Source organism: Calypte anna, chromosome 2 (genome assembly GCF_003957555.1).
Source record: "Calypte anna isolate BGI_N300 chromosome 2, bCalAnn1_v1.p, whole genome shotgun sequence".
NCBI classification, from domain to species: domain Eukaryota; kingdom Metazoa; phylum Chordata; class Aves; order Apodiformes; family Trochilidae; genus Calypte; species Calypte anna.
Window position 1 is genome coordinate 13,877,373 of NC_044245.1, and position 20,112 is coordinate 13,897,484.

Sequence of the window (20,112 nt, forward strand, 5' to 3'; positions counted from 1 at the left end):
TTCAAATGACACTTTAAATAACTACTTTTTCTATTAGCAACTACCATAAAAATTACTTATCTAATGCTATTAATAACCAAAATAAGTGCTTATACACACACACTCACATACTACATTTGTTAAGGAAAATTCCCCTCAAGTCTGAAATTATATATAAAAAATAAAAACTGAGAAAATTATATACTGATTTGGAATCTATGTATTTCAGCGTAAATCAATTTCTTGCTCTGGTCTCTCGTTCTAATGGAAAATCCTTCTAGAAAAGTTCAAGAGAAAATGTTGCAGCTGGGGTCAGCTTTCCAAGCACAGAGCCCCAGCTCATGCATGCTTTAGCTGTCTGCATGCTTTAAGGGACAGAACAACTTTGCTCTATCACATGCGAGCAAAACAGAGCAGAACGGAAAAAAGCTTTTCTGATGTACTACAATAAAGGTCAGCGCAGAAAAGCCATGATTTCATGGTCTGGTTTTTATCACAGGTCAGAAACACTGAACATGTTGGCACTGAGATCCAGCAGTGGATTTATCAACAAAGAGGAAAAGAGAAGACTCAGGAAAGTCCTTTGTTCACTCATGCACCCAAACTCTATGTCAGGGAGACATGACTAGTGGGTCTTGTTTCTCTAGATGAAGCCAATACAGATGCTTTATACTTTGTAATAGTTATTTCTGTCCAGCAGAAGAAATCATTGATCCAAGGCCTTAAAACCAAGTAGATCTGAAGGATTACTTTACTTAGCAGTGAAGTACTTTGCTTTATTTAAAAATACTCATGATGTGCCCAACTATTTTCCTGGTATACAAGAATCAGCTCTGTAGTTTCTTAAGAATTCTTCAGAATTTTGACCTATAAAGCACCCTCAAAGTACACATCCAGATAGTGGACTCATTCCCATTGCAAAATGCAAGGTGCATACTCTAGCAGCATGAAGCAAAATATTTAACATTACAAATGCTGGTGGTAATTTTGAAATTTAAGATTTTTGTGTGTGTGTCCTGCTATTTTTCTCACCCTCTCACACTGTGACTTAGAAGTGTCATTTACACATACTGAGAGATGTCACAAGCAGGAGTCACTCCTTATCCCTCTCTATACCCAATGTTCTTCCTGATGAAGCCACACAGCACCACCAAGTTACCCTCAGGACCTTTTATTTTTAACAGGTGCTTTTCTATATTTTTTTGGTAAAGTCTACCTCCAAACATTATTGATTATATACTCAAGTATTTCATAAAGTGTGCTAAGCTTTTGAATATGCAGGACATTTTTCTTTAAGGCCACAAAAGGAACAGGATGTAGTTATGTAAATAAGATCATCACCAACACCTCCCAAACACTAAGACTGTGGATCAGCAACACTGAGATTGTCCAGCAATTCAAACACATGACATTCAAGATTATTTGGTGCATGTATTTTACATGTCATTTCTGTTTCATTCTTCTCAGTCTCTAGTCTTCCTCCTCCTATTTATGTTTATATTTATGGCAATATCCCACCCTTCTGAAGGGAGACAATTATCTCTCAAGCTCCATGCCCTGGTGATTTAACATCACACTACTTTAAGTATCATCAATGCCTTTTGGTATTAACACCACAGAAGATACAAATACATTTTCCCATCTTGATCCCTAATTTACTTTAAAATGATGCATACATAACTCTACCTTCTAGCACATCAATACCCACCTTTTTTGTTTTTTCCCCACAAAAGGATGCTTAACTCTGCTAAAATACAGAAAAGGGAAGTATGTGGCTGAAGGATGAGCTGTATTTCCTATATTTAAGGCAAGTTTATCACAGCTGCCAGTTCCCAAGATACTGTTTCCATGGAGAATATTTGTAGTGATGTCTAAAATAAAGGGGCATGAAAACCCAGAGGCAGCAAAGCATGAAAACATAGATAAGAGAAGAATTAGTTCTAAACTTGTGTGCTGCATATTCTCTGATGTGAAAGAAATGTCTTAATATAATGCCTAGTTTAGTAAAGCCCCTGTCACGTGAGTTAAGTCTTCATCTGTCTTTTGAGGATGGCTTCACTACCACTGAATTCAAAGGGGCACCAATTCTAGTTCGAATGACTCTTTAACTTCAAAGTTTTAATGCAGTAACTCCCATAGCATTCCAGTCTGTGTCAGAGATGCAAAGTAAGCAAAAAGGGTCTGAAACTAAATATGTTAAGAATGTTGAGTAAGCCAGAAACTGTACAGCTTCATGAATATGATTCCTGGCATTTTGTTTTTTTATTACTAGCAATCTGTAGAGACCACTGACATCTTCTCAAGAGATCACAGAATCATGGAATCATAGAATGTCAGGTTGGAAGGGATCTCAAGGATCATCTGGTCCAACTCTTCCAATATTATTGTTTATCTGAGATGTCTCAGCACCCCATATTGCTAAGACTTAAAATTTTCCAAAGTGGGGGAATCCACCACTTACCGTGGAAGACCATTCCAATGTCTGACTGTCCTCAGAGTGAAAAATTTTCCTCGTGTTCAATCAGAATCTCCTCAGGAGCAACTTGTGCCCATTGCCCCTTATCTTGTCCATGTGACTCCTTGTAAACAGGGAGTCACCATCCTCTTTGTTGCTGCCCTTTAAGTACCTGAACATTGTAATAAGCCTCTCCCATAAGCCTTCTCTTCTTAAGGTTGAACAGACCCAGTTTTCTCAGCCTCAAGATGCTGACCAGTGCCTTGACTGAACTTTATAAACTCTTTACAGAAATTCTGGACAACTCATATGGGAAATATGTATACTGTCACCTATTACCACATCAAGAGGCATGAAAAAACAACTCTTGACCTTTACCTAGTCATCAAATTGCAGCACACCAACCATTCTACAAGTGCTCATTTATCTTCAAGCTGTGGTTCTAGGATTAACCAGTCACATTTTGTAGATTCTCAAGAGGACTCAGAAAAGCAGGTTCATGCACACTATAAATATTTTTCAGCATTATAATCTATGTCTGTTATCACTTTTGGTTTTCTTATGACCAGAAACTTTTCTTCTAAGCCTTTCTTTTTTTAAAGCACCTTCTAACAGTGGTCACTACCAATCTTCTGTTACTACCTTTAGTTTACTCAACTGAAACTCTTATTGCTTCTCTGGTTTCCTCAAGATGTAGTTCTGTTGAAGAAAAAAGGCAGAAAGATTAACATTTCTGTATACATCCAGGTCACATTTACCTTATATTTGTGCTTATCTTGAGCTGTTTCCTCAGAACCTGTTACAGACAGTAAGAGGGCACTCCACTGCAGAGGTAGGCAGATGATTCAACAATTGTCAATTCAAGTAAAAAAATATTAAAATATTGTGATTACCAGACTGTGTTTGAAACAGAAGTGAGGAAAGTGCTAAAAGCCAGGTCAAGTGAATTCTTTGACTACACAGAAGCCAAGAGAAATACAAGTCCAGAGTGGATGTGCAGCACTTCAGTTAGTTGTTTACATTTGTCACTGGGAAATGCAATGATTGTTACTAACAAAGGATGACTGTAAATAATTTGTTGCTTCAGCTGTTAAGGCTTTGGATCTTTTCTGGTTTGCCCTTTCCAACCCTCTATACCCTCCCACATACTGGTATTTTTATATATAGTCAACACTACCAGATGACACATTGTCATCTGCCACCAATACACCATCACCCTTTTCTGAGGAGGTATTTGCCTACTACCAATCTTTAGGTTATTTCTAAGGCTTCTGGCGTTAGGGAATATAGGAAGTAGAGTAAGAGGTGTTAAAAAAACAAAGTCCGAACTCAGACTCTGTAAATGTAAACAGTTCTTCCATTAAGCTATCAGGGTATGTGATAAAATAAATAAGCTAAGGGAAACTAAGCCCTCTATACTGCGCTCTCCCTCTCTCAAAACACACAAAACCAAACAAAAGATAAATAAAGATAAATAAAAAATACAGTTATTGAAAAGGGTACCATTACCATGAGGTGGCCCAGGATTTAGTGTGTTTTTAGCAATAGAAAATATGCATAATTGGAAAGACTGATAGGATTTATAGGAGACAGACAAGATGATGTGGCTTTTTACTTCTTTCTGCACTTTATCACACAACTCCAGTGATGTCAGTCCAAAAGAACAATGTCTGTCAGATTGATTATATATTGCTAATAAAAATTGAATATAAACAATAAATATTAAATATAAACAAAATATAAACAAGTTTGTGGATGGAAAGGGTAATTTGGCAAACATTTCTGGGCTGCAGAACAAAATCCTTACAAGACACTTTTTTCAATTATTTATCTTACTACTGATAGATAAATGACTAAACATATGGCCCATTGGCTCAACATATACAAATAATTCATTAAGACAATGATGCTTAAAGGGACAGTTTTATTATATCTCCTACATCTTTTAGTTTCTGAGCCAAAGCAATAATTAAAACCTTAATCCAAACAACATTTACAGCAAATTTAGTTTCAGGTTCTGAAATGAAAAAAAAAAAAATGTATTTGTGCTGTTAAAAATACCATTTGATTCTCCTCCCTTCTCACACCCCAGGTGATTCGCTAACCTTGCAATGGCATTTTCCATACAGTAATGATTAAAAAACTAGACTAAACACAACATAATCCTAAAGAATAATTAATTTTTAATTACATGGCATAGAACACCTTGCAAACAAAAGACACTCATTAAGATTTACTGACAGGTATTTTTTGGCAACCCTGGAACAAACCAGAACAAAAAAGCAAAGATTTATTCTATTACCATTTGGGAAAGAAACATCCATCAAAATGTAGAGGATTCATATGGCAAACTTAAACTAAAGAAAAAAATCCACGCTTACAGTAGATTTTTTTTTTAATTCTTAGTGCAAGAAACATAACCAAGTTAATCACAGAATCAGTACTAATTAAGAATATGGAAAATTCTCCTATACAGAGGTAGAGTCCAGTGCACAAGGCTAAAACGATATTCAATAGTCTAAACAAGACTGAGCCAGGTTTTACGGAATCCACTTTTTAAAGTATCAGACTGTATGTACATACATACAATAAATAGACTATACAATCTTTAAAGTAGTTTAATAAACTTCACAAAAATTATAGTAGATGCATTGAGATCTTTACATAATCCAAAGTTTCTATCTCTATCACCCAGAAATGGATAAACCCAATATTCCTGATATCAAGTTAAATGGAAAATAGTTTAGCAAAGTGTTGATAAATCAAAATATTTTACATATTTTTAAAGCCTAAATTTATGCTTACAAAGGATGAATTTCAAATACTCTGAAAGCATTCCTTTTGATACTATCTGTAAAGAGGTTTCAAATGCTGTGATTTGCATTTGTATTGTTATAAAGACTTTCCTTACATTCCACATTCATGGGAAAAATGGACTTGGATACTCACAGTTCTGATGCAATGGCACAACAAGGAGAAGTGATGAGAATTAGATTATTTTAAAGGCCCAAAGGACATGTGGAGAATTTATGGACAAAACCTTCATGTCTCAAACTACACAAATCACATTAGCAAGGTTTGGTATTACTACTTCAATCGTGTCAGAGCCTCCCCACCCAGAGGCATCCAATTAGCATTGCACTGGAAGTCAAGTGTGCATCCTGGGGCCCCGTGGTTTGCTACAAGCCCATAGGGCTTAATAAAACAAATACAGAATCTTTATGGTTTACCACAGTAGTGCATAAATCAGGGACGTCTGTTGCCATTCATTTCAGTGATAGTTGCAGAGAAAGGATTTCAGGGAACTGAGAATTTTCAGCTAAATCTTTCTAAACTGTGCAAAAAACCCCAACCAGCCTACCAAACAAACAAAACCAACCAAAAATCCCACCCTGGAGCATTATAAAGCAAATATGCTTATGCTGACAAGTTATGATATATAAAAGATTCTTACAAATTCCAAGGGGCAACAGTCACAGTAAGAGGAAACTAGTAACAACAAAGAGCTTAATATTAATCGGTGTTCACAGTTCGGTTACTTTAAATTTCTATAAGCACCTACACTGGAAAACATGAGGGGCTGTATTTTAGCTTTAAAATCAAAACTATCTGTGACAAATACTTCATTAAGATTTCCTTTCTATTCTCTTACAGGCCTTCTCACTGGAACAATTTTTTATTTATTTTTTATTTTATACAAACAGATTCACTTTGATTTAAAGTAAACATATAAAAATTGAGAATATTGCTTGCAACAATGGACCTGGAGGTGAAGGAATGAACTAGTCAGGCCATACAAAAAAAAAAACCAACCAAAAAAACCTAAACTAAACCTTCTGCAAAATGAATTCTGCTAAACTTCTAGTGCTATGAAAATCTGCAAAAAGGATCACAAGATCTGTTGCAAATTTCAGAGATTTGGCCCAAGTCTTATCATAATCATCTGAATACTTTAATTAACTGTATCTTTATATTAAGGAAAAAATAAATGATTCCAAGAACTCAGGAAGGCACACACACCCAAGTATACTATAAATAAAACACATCATGAAATTACAAAGATCTTCTGATCCCTGTACACACTTTTGGTTCAGCACTATGGTCAAGTTCTCTCTCTTGAAATACAGTAAAAGGCATACAAGAAATATAACATATGCATAATAATTATGAAGAATAATGCTAATAAGACAGCATACAGAGAAAAGTGCAGTGAAAAAATCCAACACTATTTATTCAGGGGCTTGTGCTACTGTAAATACAGACTTTGTATTTGCTGCTGTGCAAGGGGAAGAATTCATCCTGGGAAGCATCAATGAGGAATGCAAAGAACAACAGAAAATAATAAAAGATACTAAGAGAAACTTTTAGGATGGAACTCTCCCAATTTCATTCCTCTCGTGCACAGTCATCTGACCACATGGTTTGTTTTCATGCTGCCATTTGTCTCCATGAGTACAGCATATTAGAAAATGGCACAGTTCTAAACTATTTCTCTGCCTCTACTTCATTTTTCTGTTTCTTCTTCCAAGCACCCAATTTGCTGATTCCTCATAAAAGGGTAAAGCTGTTAGCAAAGGTGAGAAAAAAAATGTTGTCCATCTTCTCTCCCAAAAACCGATTTCTCCATTTCTTCTTCTAGAAGGTATTTTACTTGTGTGCTACACGATGGGGAGGCACTGTAAAGGCAGCTTGACAGATTTAAAAATAAAAAAAAAGTCTTTTTTCTTTAGACTCCTGCCCCAAGAAAAATGGATGGATGAAACAGTACATCTGTAGGAATATTCCAGTCTCCTGTGTTAGGAGATAATAGCAGGGGACCACCTAACCACAGTCAGATTGTCAGCACTGACTGACCGCTTCTTTGCAGCTTTCCTGAAGTCCTTGTATTTATCTTCACACAAGCGGGAAATGGCCTGCAAGGCAAAAGAGTTAAAAACTCTCAGTTGCTTTCACCAGGCATGTAAAGGTAGAATGAAACTAAATGTAGATTTCTTTCCCCTAGATCCTTTCTTATTTCATTAATTTTAAAAGAATGTAACACACTGACATTGCATTTCCCAGCACAGCTGCTTTTGAAGGACCCGGTGAGCTTATTCCAAGCCTTTTCCTCCCAGGTTAACCATCTCAAATCTCATTGCAGCAACTGCCAAATCTTACCCACTGCTATACAGTAAGTCCCATACATTGCTGAACAGTGCTGGAAAATTTAATAACACAAGTAGAGAAACTGTAAGTATATTGGGAGAACTTATAAAGAAGGCAGCTTTTAATTTTTTTATTTCCTAGAAAGTCTTGCAGTAATTATATTTTTCTCTACTGACAACTGGTCTGGCAGAACACTTGCCCTGCTTTGCTTACATAGCAGATGTTTACTTGCCTCTCGAAAGGAGATGGTGATTTCTGTATGATCAGGCTATCTTACATGGTGCCAGTGGGAAACATAACTCATATATAGAATAATTCAATTTGCATTAAAAAGACATAGAAAAGTAAAAAAAACTTTAAAGAGAGAGACAAACATTATTCAAATGTCAACTCCTACAACACTAGACTAGAGTTAAAATTTTGTTTCCTCTACAGTTTTAGCCAAGTTTAAAATGAATATTTATTATGGAACTCATGCACAAATATACGGTGCCCTAAAATAGCATGTGTATCAGAATTCGTATGGCTGGCACAGGCTCTGGTTGACATCAGCAGAGATGTTAACTCTAATGATCAAACGTGCAGAACTGCAGAGAAAGTTTACTGCAAGGAGTATTGTAGGTCAAATTTAAAAATGCAATGAACTAAGCCAATACTTCTATGTACTAAGGAATGCTTTTAAGTGGTGTCTTAACATAGGATGTTTAATAAAATGTACTGCACAAGCAAAGCCAGTATCAAGTGTTTGATTATAAAACAAGGCAACACAAATAAACAGCCTGAGCCCACTAATCATAATCTTCTTTCTTAATCTTTACTTCTGTATCAGAGGAAGTTGAAGCAGTGAAGAGTCCTTTAATTTTAATAGTCCTGCAAAGACCAGAGGCAGAGTTATGACAGAAACAAACAGCTCATACATCTGAGAGTAAGTACACCTAATGCTCTGGTCAAGCCAGCCACAAAACATAGTTAAATTAAAAAAAAAACAAAACAAAAAAACAACCAAACAACAAAAGAACTACAACACAAAACCTACCACTACCACCAAGAGACAAGTTGCTGCTCTTTAATTGGAAACTGAATTTCCTTTTGTTAAGGCCACTCTCAAACAGAGCTTGCTTTCTTGGTACATGAAGAGAACAGAATAAAATCCAAAAATATTTCCATTGCTTTGTGGACAATAACTTAACTCACTTAAAACAGCTTGATAACATTTTATTTAATTTAAAAAGGAACTCAACAGACTAAGAACATTTATGTAATTCAATGACATTCAAAATCCAATAGATGAAAAGCATTTAATCATGAAATAATGTGCCAAGGCATGGATTAGCAAAAGGGTCTACAGAGATGGAGCTCAGCTTCTTTCAGCTGCCAAATCACCTTAGGCACCTTAGAATATAACCTTAGGCACCAAATAGAGAGGGAAGGTAAGCATTTCAAAAATGCTTGTTTCACAGGAAAATTTCTGTTCTGGCACTTGGTCAAACAAATGAATTTTTCCTTGGAAGTGTCACTTAGTATTTGGCATCTCTAATCTCTGGTGACTAATCATATATATATAAGAAACACACGGACAGTGCTTAAAGAACTGCTGTATCTAAAGAAATGCTATATCCAAAGAAATGCTATATCCAAAGATGCCTCTTCATTTGCAAGTAACTTAAAAATGACATTTGGGGCCTATATGGCATGTTAGTTAGTCAACTTTAGCATAACCTATAGGAAAACAAGACAAAACCAGAAATTTAAAAATACTTATTACATCCTTAAGTTTAAATTAAAAAATAGCTTCTGAACATCTTTCTGTCATCTGATTTTTTTGGCTTTGACAAACGCAAGGGGCCATTTCTCATATGAAATCAAAACATTCTTAAAAATAGCTGCACTAGTCAAGCTGGTGAAAAAAATGGACAAACCAAAGAGAACTTAGCAGTGACAGCACTAAACTGGAAGGATTATATATAGGGATAATGGAAAAATAATTTTAAAATACTTAAAAAAAAATTACTGGAACTACTAGAGTTGTGATGATGTGAGTTGTTCTTAATTTATGAAGAACGAAAAGAAGACCAATTGGGTTACTCCTGATTAAAAAGCAAGAGTTTTGCTCTCCCATCTCTTCTTTGCTCAGAGAGCCACACACACCAAACACAGAGGACTGCAATCCATCAATGCGACAGCAGGCAGCTGGAGGGATATGAAAACTCTCCTCTACTTGTATATCTTTTTCTCCTCTTGTTTTGTCTGTTTGATCTATGAGGCTACTCCTCTTTAGGGTCAAGAAAACAAAGCACACAGTTCAAAAGGTTTGAACTATGAGCTCAAGCACTATTCTATCAATAAAAAGCTCATCTGAAATACAGTCACTTAAACTGGGAGTGCACTGATGAAATCTTACAAAATCACAAGCAGATCACAAGCAGAAATACAGTAGGCACATCTTGTGGACCTAGCACAAAAAGCAAAATCTGATTCATATTTAGGTTAGTACACAGGAGAATAGCCAGGTGCAAGTGTAGGAAATTACAAATAGTGGATTGAGGTTGGATATCTAACAACCTTCTTGGCAGAAAAATCTCCCAAATTACAAAATAGTTCTCAAGAGAAGCAAAGGAAGCCTTGACATTTGACATAATTAAAATGAAGGGGAAAACACACTACAACATATGCTGGTTGAAACAAACAGCACTGGCAGGTGGACAGACAGATGATCTAATGAAAGGTTATTTGCCATTTTTAACTTGAATGATTCCATATCAAGGAAGAAAAGAAAAATAAAGAAGTGTCATGAAAATGGCTCCTGGATATGAGGTGGAATGGTATAACAAAACCAGTACATTTTAGGCCACAGGCTGATGAAAAGTAAGAAAAAATCATCTAAATGACAAAGTTGCCTAAGTGTCAGTTGTGGGAACATTAAAAAATAAAGAAAAACATCCACTGCAGATGCTCCAGAAAGCAACATAATTTTTAACAAACGCTTAACAAGATTATATCTCTTATAACACTCTAATGCTGATGGATCTTGTCCACCATTTCCATACGATGAGGATCAGTATCCCCAGGCCTTGTGCTTGGTCTCTGTTTTTTTTTAATCACAGATGTGTCAGCCTCATCTTCAGCCATCCAAGACCTAATACTCCTGCCTTAGATATATAAAATAGTTTGAAAACGTAGAAGTAGCAAAAAGGTGTTATTACAATTTCTCTATTTCCTCTACCTTTTGTGATGTCAAATGTCAATAAGTAAGTTGTTTTCATTCTTAGGACTGAGCAAGGTCTTTTCAGCTTCCCAGACAAGGCAAATACTTCACTGTATATGTACATTCACTATGAGTCTGCCGGCTTTCACCACAGACTGCAGTTTTTCTCAGTATCAAAGATACTACAACCTATATGTATTATATCTACTCCATTTGACAATCCAGGCAACTCTTAAAAACAGAGTTCTGGACTGAATAGCTCACAAGAGATCTAGAAAAGTGCTGCAACTGCATTTGGATAACCCTTGACAAGTAAAATGCTTAACTGTGCTCAAGGAACTAGGCTATAACTTATACTGTCAACTAGTTTCAAGGGCACACTAATGACAACCAAGTACTGCCAGGGAACACAGCAGTTCCCACCATGTTCCCTTCCTTCTGGCTGCAGAACAGAGGCTGGGAGCTGGTTGACCAAGTTGGTTTCACAGCAGATACTCTTCCATTTCGCTGAAGACACTGTCCTTGGCTAGCAGGATTACTTTGCAACCAACTTTTGCTAGCAAAAAAAAAGCATCTCCAACATGGGAAAATTTTTAATAATATGGGTTTGTTTAAAAAGTATTCCATTATTTCTTTTATTTCTTTAAATTTCTTTATTTCTTTAAATTATTCCATTATTTTCTTTTTAAATATGCTTTTGCCTTAGTTAGTACAGAAGAACCATCAGTGTTCTCTGGGTATTTACAGTCATTCCCTTTTTTCAAGTTTTAGGATCTATTGCTATTACTATCATTTGAAGCCTTCTGTTATACATTGTGTGCAATATAAGGTGACAATGTTGGGAGACTGTACTAACTTTTCTTTAAAAACTCATTCACCCAGTTTTAATATACATAGTGGCACTGATCAAGACCCACTATCTAATAACTTGGTAAACTACCCCATTTTTATTTAAGATTACAATCATAATGAATTTTCATTCTTTAAAATTATCTCAAATAAGAACAAAATCTGACACACTTTTACATTACACTCTTCACACAGATTGAAGCTACATTCTTATTAGAGCTATGTGCAAAATTTAGAAAGAACCATTACAAGGGATGAGAAATATGACTTCAGTGAAATCTGCTTTGATTATTTCTCCACCCATTCTGTTCCAATTACAATCACAAACAAGTCAATTAATCTTCCCACATATGATTTCCCTCCATAAAAACATGAGTGGTTTTGCCTGCCTGTTTTACAGGAGCATTAGACCATGCAAAGATCACTCTAACCCACGGGCAAACAACCTCTAGTGCAAAGCTATTATGTAATTAAAGATGTGCAATGTTAAAAGCAGTTACTACCTTATCAGACATTCCAGAATTAGTAACAGAATGTGTACATACTCATGCAATAATGTCCCTGTTTGGAAAACTTCATATCAGAAAGCTTAGGAAAAAAAAATCCTGTCTTGCAAAGTGCACACAATTTTCTGATCATTTTAAATTCCTCCTGTGTTTGTGGGAATTCATAGTGCCCTGCAATTCACAGGTCCAGACCATCCAACAAAGTGTTTTCTGTACCTGGTATAATTCAGGGTCTCATAAGCATTCCTGAATTATTCACAAAAGATGTGTGCTCATTTCTGTTTTTCCATTACCGAGAAAAACACCACAGGAGAGAAGACTTGGACCCAAGTGAAACAGCAGCAGGTAACTAGCACATGCAACAGTTATTTTCTGCAATACTTGTTAATATTCTGTCCTTTCAGGCAGATAATCAGTTCTAAGAAACCAAATGAACACACCAAACCAGACTCTGAGCAGAGTCATTGTAAAACTATGGCTACTTTCACAAGGCCAATTACAGACTGACTGGAACTGAAAGAGAAATGGAAAAGCAAGGCAAAGTGTCAAAGCAAATTGAGCCAAAAAGCTATCTCCATATTCATGAATAACTTAGGCACAAACAAAATGGTCATGGAAACTGAAGCACACGATATTCCAGCATCTGATGGGAATATTTGGGAAGAGATGGGAGAGGGGAGAAAAACCATAAAAATTCTAAATCCCCCATACAAAACCAGCTCAGAGCAATCTGAAAACAAAGTGTCTCACCTCAAGTTTATACGCCCTGTCCCTGCTGAGAGGCTCCAAGGGAAAACTCAGGTTATTTGCTTCTGCCAGGGAACGCAAATCAAAATAATACTTGGCATAAACACTGGAGGGAACATTAATATTGAACTGCAACAGCTCGAGAAACTGGCGTTCCAGCTCATTCCTGTAGAAACAAGATAGATATGAAAACATATTTCAGACTGTGCATTCTGTATGTAATTTACTTTGAATTGCAAATGGTAGTAACCAATTAACTTCTTTTTTTTTCCAGACACACTTATGCTAGCCTAAGGTCCATCAAGTTCTACCAGCATACATGTGACAATGAGGAATATGAAAGATGCTGCACCTTGCAGCTGCTACTGCAACAGCAATCAAACCCAGACATAAACTTTTCCTAGCAGAACACCAGCTTAGGTAATACAATATGTGAAAGAGCTAGCAAAAGAAAATCTGGAAAAAATTATTCGTTGTAGTTTACCCTGTACCTCCACTAGGTGGATCTGCACACACAGATATGCAAACACAGCATACAGACATGCCCTAGAATTGTCAGACATCTCTTATAAATGCTGCAAACTCTAACAGCTAAATTACTGGAGAACTTATTTACTATCTTCAGCCTTTCATAATGAAAAATTTAAAACCAGTCATGGGAAACCTGAATTTTTTAGCATCCTGACCTATCTCTCTATGAACACAATGAAGAAATCTTCCTCTAGATGTGCAATCAAAATCCAGTGATGATTATTTGTTTTTCAGTACCTAAACCAAATTTGTTTGTCATAATACTTTATAGGAACACAAGTCCTATTCGAGCTCCCATCCCATGAAAATGCTGGTATAGCAATACATTATTACCTACACCAGTACATTAAAAAACTATGTTAAGGAATAAGTTAATCAGCAAAATTAAGGTATGGAAATTTTCATAGATTGCAGAGTAATAAGATATCCTACGCAATACTTATGCAGAGACACATGATATATTCAAACTAGCGATCTTAAGACATGATTTTTTTAAAAAAATAGAGGTAAGAGTTATCCATGTTTGCTGAAGAGTATATGGACTGCACAGCTGTGTTACCAGCAGGTATTGCCCAACTAAGATGCTGCATTTAAGCTACATTTCGACTGCAGAGTGAATGTGCAAGGAATGTGCAGTCTGTTGGCAAGAGAAGAGGAAGGATCCAAGGACAAAAAGTACTGGTACAGTGGTTTTTCAATACTGAATGATTTTTATTTTCATTCTATTCTGGCATCATAATCACTGTCTGTCCTTATTTTCACACTCTCCCAGCCAAAATTCCATGTTTGCATAATGATAAATATTAACACTAAAAGACTATCTAAAAGCTGGATATGGACTCTTTGGCATGAATTCACAACACTGAAGATTCTAGCTTTAAAAAAAATAATCTAAATTAAAAATATTACATTTTAAGACATCTATCAATAAATAGAGAAGATAATCTTTAAGTGTCCTTCATAGTGCCAAGATTCTTTTTGTGCAAGCTAAGCAGAACAATACATAGCCTCAGATTCTTGCTGTCCTCTAGTTGGCAGATTTGAAGGTTAGATCAGCAGACAAAGAACAAAAAAATACAGGTATTTTTTATTTGAACTAATAACATAACTAACCACTATACTCTTCTTCCTGAGTGCATACACAAGACTGTTTTAGCATGTCCTGTAGTCCCTCCCCAGATTCCTACGAAAACTCCAGGTAATGCTACACACATGATTACAGACACAGGCTGCAGTTCAGTCCTCCCAAGTACTCTGTTAGCTTTTACACACAGTTCAGTGTGCTGCTGCTGAGTTATAAAGCTCAGAAAGTTCTGGATGATGTTTTGGAAGATACCCCTATGCTGACTGATTCACAGCAGTTGAAGATTTTCATCTGGAGTTTTTCTGCCTTAGTACTATAAACAATGAAAGCCCTGATCTCACACAGGACCTAGGAACTTCAAACTCCTAATACTGTTCTGTCCCATCTATCTGAAAAATAAGAAATAAAAAACTATCAACTACACCAGGGACAGGAGAAAAAAAAAATTGAAAAACTGGAGGTGGGAATGTTAACATCGGGTCAACAAGCACAAAAATCTGAAGGGATCACAAGAAGCCCCAAACACAAAGCCAATGACCAAGATCACCAAGTACATATAGAGTACACAGGCTTCCCAATGACCTCCGGTTTTGCAGTTTGTGAGAACCCTAAAATCATTAAGAAAATGTTAAGAAGCTAAAAGCTTTGAGGACAAGGACTCTTCAAAGCTTGGCTTAAGGAATGTGCCACACTGAAAAAGGGCTGATGTTAGCACAGGAGCACAGCCCTGTCACATGAGTAATGGTGTTAACATAGCTCAAGAACAATTTCCTACAGTAACACCATCACATCTGTTTGTCAAAAATAATAACCTCTTTTTTTTTTATTCTTCACACCATCACAGTATGCCTTCATCACCTGCCTTACAAAAAAACCCCTGAGAATCAGCAATTTCAAAACTTGTCTTTATAACCATTCCTTATAAATGCCATCAAATAGCAAAGTCAAACCTGCCAGTCTGCTTCAAGCTGTTCAGTACTCTACTTCAGCTCATGTTACACCTTCAGGAATACTTTAAAAAGCTCTCAGATTTGCCATGGGTGAGGAGTGAACAGAGGGAGGCCCTTACTGCCACTTGAATGCCCAAAAGCATGAGAAAAGGATCAAGAGAAAAGTAGCTTAGCAAAATCATTCAGGAAACACCCAAAACAGTCAAGGAAGCATTACCAAATTGTTCTGTGTGTAATAATATTGCACACAGAAGTGTGAAGGGACTGATTTTAGCTTCCTGTCCACTTTGCCCTCTTTTATTTTAAAAATCTCATTTTGTCTAGGTTATCTAGGAAAAGAAGTATCATCAGCCACCCCTAAAGTAGCTCACATATTAAAACAGAAACTGAGATGGCATTCTATGGTACTTCCCACCTCTTTTTTTGAGAAGAGAGTTTTCCCCAAAACTAATGGAAGTACCTTCAGCAATGCAAGCTCTGAATCTTTCACTTTGACTAGGGAAAACCCATCTTACTACAAATTGCTTGTTAAAACAAGATGTAGAGAGAACTTTTCTAATACTTGAGCAACAACTGCTAGTTACAATTTATAAGCCTTATCTAATAGTGTAAGAGCATGTTTAAAGCAATCAGCTGATTCCTAACATTCAGCCTTTCCCTTACAGATCATTTTTACACTAGTTATAAATCAGACAACCAATGAATGACTAAGAAATAAAATTAGGGCTGTTTTAGAAAAAACACTTGCTCTTTCACTGCAAACTGGTTGCAAATTGAGATTAAAAAACTATTCTGTCTGTATAAACACTTCTGCTCATCTACTTCCTTCCTTCCCTCTTCCCAGAGTACTTACAACAAACTATTCAGTGTCTTCAACCCTGGTTTAAGTTAGTTAAATCAGGGACAAGTTTATATACGTATTAGCTCTGCTCAAAAGAGCTCTGAAACATGATACTGTAATAAAACATCTTTTTAATAATGTTATTGTTGTTAGCTCTTATAAAAGAAGCAGTTCACCAGTAGACTGCAAAGGTCACTCTTTGAATGCAGGAGCTGCTGTGGACCCAGCCACCATTCCAGCCCCAATCCCACAGCCTCCCCTCCAGCTCCACTCTTGCCCACCCACCAGCTCAGGCTCAGGTAATGGCACCTCGGGATGTCTGCATGGTACTTGACTCAACACAGAGATGATACAAACCCCAGGCACTCCAGCCAATATATGTAATACCTGCTAACCAACAAACCAAAAAAAAAAAAACAAAAAACAAAAAACAGGACTTGGCTATGATAATTCATTTTAATATTTGTAAATATTGAGATCTTAATTTTGTTTATTCTTCCTACAGTTTCTTTTATTACTGTTGTAATATACTCTTGATATGCCTCTGGAGTATCCAGGTAGATACCACAACTCTCTCTGCAGTTCCAATATGCACTTCTTATGAAGACTGTCAGATTTAAAAATGGAACATTTTAAACCTCTCTTCACAAGTTAAACTACTAATTTTAAACATCTTGGAAATGACCTCAGCAGGGGTGTGTATGTGTGAGAATCCAAAGGCACTGGTTTTGAATAAAGGCAAAAAATAAGTGGGTGATCATCTAAGGGTCACTAGGATGACAAAAATTTTTTTTCCTGTCATACATATTTCTCCACTGTCTATACAGAGAAACAGCCCAACAGCAAAAGTTGCTGAATTGAATACACACAGGCTTATTGGATGTGGGGTTCTTTGTCAAGTTATACATTCAATTAATCCATAGGTCTCTTTTCATCACCGAGTATGAACATCCAGTGGTAAAACAGTTTCACCAAAACCCAAAAATAATTAATGTCTTCTATGAAAGGAATAGCCGAGTAGACTTCATGCCATCTATCAGCATCATCATGTTTAGATACAAAGCAGATACACAAACTTTATGGAATTTATGAGAAAACTTCCCATCCCCCTCATACACCCAGATCTTGACATTCATTGACAAAGATAAACATACTGCACTCACATGTCTTCAACCGTGATATCTTTCAGGATCTGGCAGTAATCCACGTTCCACACTGCCTGGTCGTCCCAAACTTTGGATGCCAGCAGAATTGCACCCAGTACAATTCGCTTCCAGTTTGCTGGACAGATATCTATTTCTGCATAAGTTAAAAGTCTTTCAAGATATACCTGTGGAAACACATTAAAATCAAGACAATCTATTCTGCTATTAAGTAGAAGTAAAAAAGAAAATTACTCTTATAAACTCATGTCAGCAATTTTAAAAGAGTAACCTGCTTTCAAGAGACTGTTTCATAAAAGCTGTAGGTTTAAATACATACATTCATGTCAAGCTCAAGACTGGATGTGGTCAATTCATATTTTAGTTGGCCTTTCCTTTCTGATCATATCACCAGAAAAAAACCCAAACTTTTCTATCTATAACTCTTGCTCATGTAATCATATGTGAGGATGAGTTAAGATGAGAACTTAATACATTATTAAAATAATAACATACATTGTAATTACTAATGAGGAAAGAATGGATATGCTACCAGTAATAGTTACTCTACCACACAAACAACTATATTTGTCATTCACAGGCAATCAGTTCTCAAATATGGCATCATGTCATGCAGGGGCCCCTCTGGTGAGCCTGTGAAGAGGTTCTATAGGCATTTTCTACAGGATGGAGAGAGGAACAGTTACCAACTCAGGTTATCAACCTGAACTAATATAACCCAGACCTCATCCTAGAGGGTGGTGCTACCATTTACAAACAAGAGGGCAGGGGAAGGTGTATGCAGGATGAACCTCTGTGTCCAACCACAGAGCTGGGTTGGCTCCCACCAGCTGATGCTCCAGCCAGAGAACTATGGGTGAATGCATTAGGGATCCACTGCAGCAAATAAGGCAACATTCTGTGTGAATATCCACCTGATATTGATAGCAGCTCAGTTACATTAATAGTAAAAGACTGATAAACAAAATGTGTTCTAAGAAATACTAGTTGTAGGTGATCTGTGTGGTCTCCTACTCTATCCCATTTAGGGATATTTAGATAAGTATATAGAGTCGTAGTTATAGATATGAATATATATAATGTGTATATATACATATGCATTTATGTATATTAACACTTATTCATATTCATATAAGCATGAATATTTGCATGTGAGGTGAAAAAAACTGAACACTTCTGCTATCCACGTTTAAGCAGTTTCTATACTATCTGTGCAGACATAATAAAACTCCTGCAGTTTGACAAAGTTAATACTTCTTGGCACCTAACCAAATAATACCCAATACATTTTTAAAAAAAATAGCAGAAGAATAGCTAATATATAAAAAACTCAATGTAGGATGCATGCTGGTAAGGATTTAAGAAGAGGAGAAACACAGGGGAAACTTTCTCACCCAGAACAGTTCACTTGTGATTTTCTATAAGGATTTGCACTCATACAAGCACACAGAGTCCCCTCAGTGATTTGAGCTTCTTGAAAGGTCTAGCATTAATACAAAACATTACTCCATTTTGAAACTAATTTGAGTTCACAGTATCATCAAGGCCAATTACATACCTCATACAGTTTTGTTCATTAATTTTCATAATTATGATACATACAAGTAATTGGAACTTGGCAACAAGACCAGTGAAAAGAGTAGACAGCTGCTGTATAATTCAGTGTTTTACAGAAAATTATATATGAAAAAAATTAAATATCTGAATACATGTACATAAAGATTCAGCCCACAAAATGAAATATCTTACTGCAGTACGAACTGCATGAGCAAGGAATATATACAAACCTCATAATACCAGACAGCTTTTGTTCAAAGTGATCATCACAAAGAAAAGTTCTTTCTTTTTACTGAAGGAAAATAAAACTCAAGTTACAATGTCTGTAAGTAAGCCACATTACAATGAACTCACACATAAAAAGTATACAATTTTCTCTTCTCAACACACCACCTCTCCCAGGCAACAGGTTTCTCAGTCCACTGTAAGGCTGTTCAAACAGGTTTCACTTCTGGCAGTGATTTAAGGAATATGAGATACAGGCATTCATTAAGTTAGCAAATCCTACTCTGATTTGGAAGGCAACTTTTTTTACTGCTGTGATTGGCGTGAAGGAAGTGAACCCCTTCCACAGTTCTGTTTCTCAGCTGTGGAACCACTTGCTGTACATGAAGGAGCAGAACTTGCAAGTGGAAGTGCTTCATCATGACAAGAGACACATTAACTAAAACCAACAATTAGCTGAGACATGCTAGTGTATAAAAATACAAGTTTGTATTTACTGAGGAATAACCTATTCTTTGTATCTTGTAATAGATCTTATAATACCCTCTTTAATGCACTGTGTTAAAGAATGAGGTGGTTATTTAGTTTGCTCATACTCTTACAAGGACTGACAGAAACTAGCAGGAGATTTTATGAGATACTCTGATGGAAGTATAATAAATGTGCAAAATGCCATACCTGCCTGGAAGGCTGCATATTTTATGAGAAAAGACACTGTTTGGGATTCCAAAAGACCAGCATCTTGGTTTAAATTTTAAATCACTACAAATCTTCTTTGACAGATGCTGAAGGAAATTTACTTCTGCTCTAACAGAAGAAATACATGGCTGCTAAGAAAAACTGAAAATAACACCTTTAAGATAATGTTTTTTGAA

The 20,112-nt window shown here is 36.2% G+C and overlaps 1 protein-coding gene across 1 annotated transcript in view; it reads right to left on the reverse strand.

The window, feature by feature from the left end:
- Positions 1 to 4,594: 4,594 nt before the first annotated feature.
- The window catches only part of CCNY (cyclin Y), a 107,284-nt gene continuing 91,766 nt past the window's right edge, over positions 4,595 to 20,112 (reverse strand). The window contains exons 8-10 of the mRNA XM_030445595.1: positions 17,456 to 17,622; positions 12,890 to 13,052; positions 4,595 to 7,347 (exon numbers count right to left, since the gene is read on the reverse strand). Coding sequence (XP_030301455.1) covers positions 7,231 to 7,347; positions 12,890 to 13,052; positions 17,456 to 17,622 — 447 coding nt within the window. The 3' untranslated portion in view covers positions 4,595 to 7,230. The remainder of the gene's footprint in view (positions 7,348 to 12,889; positions 13,053 to 17,455; positions 17,623 to 20,112) is intronic.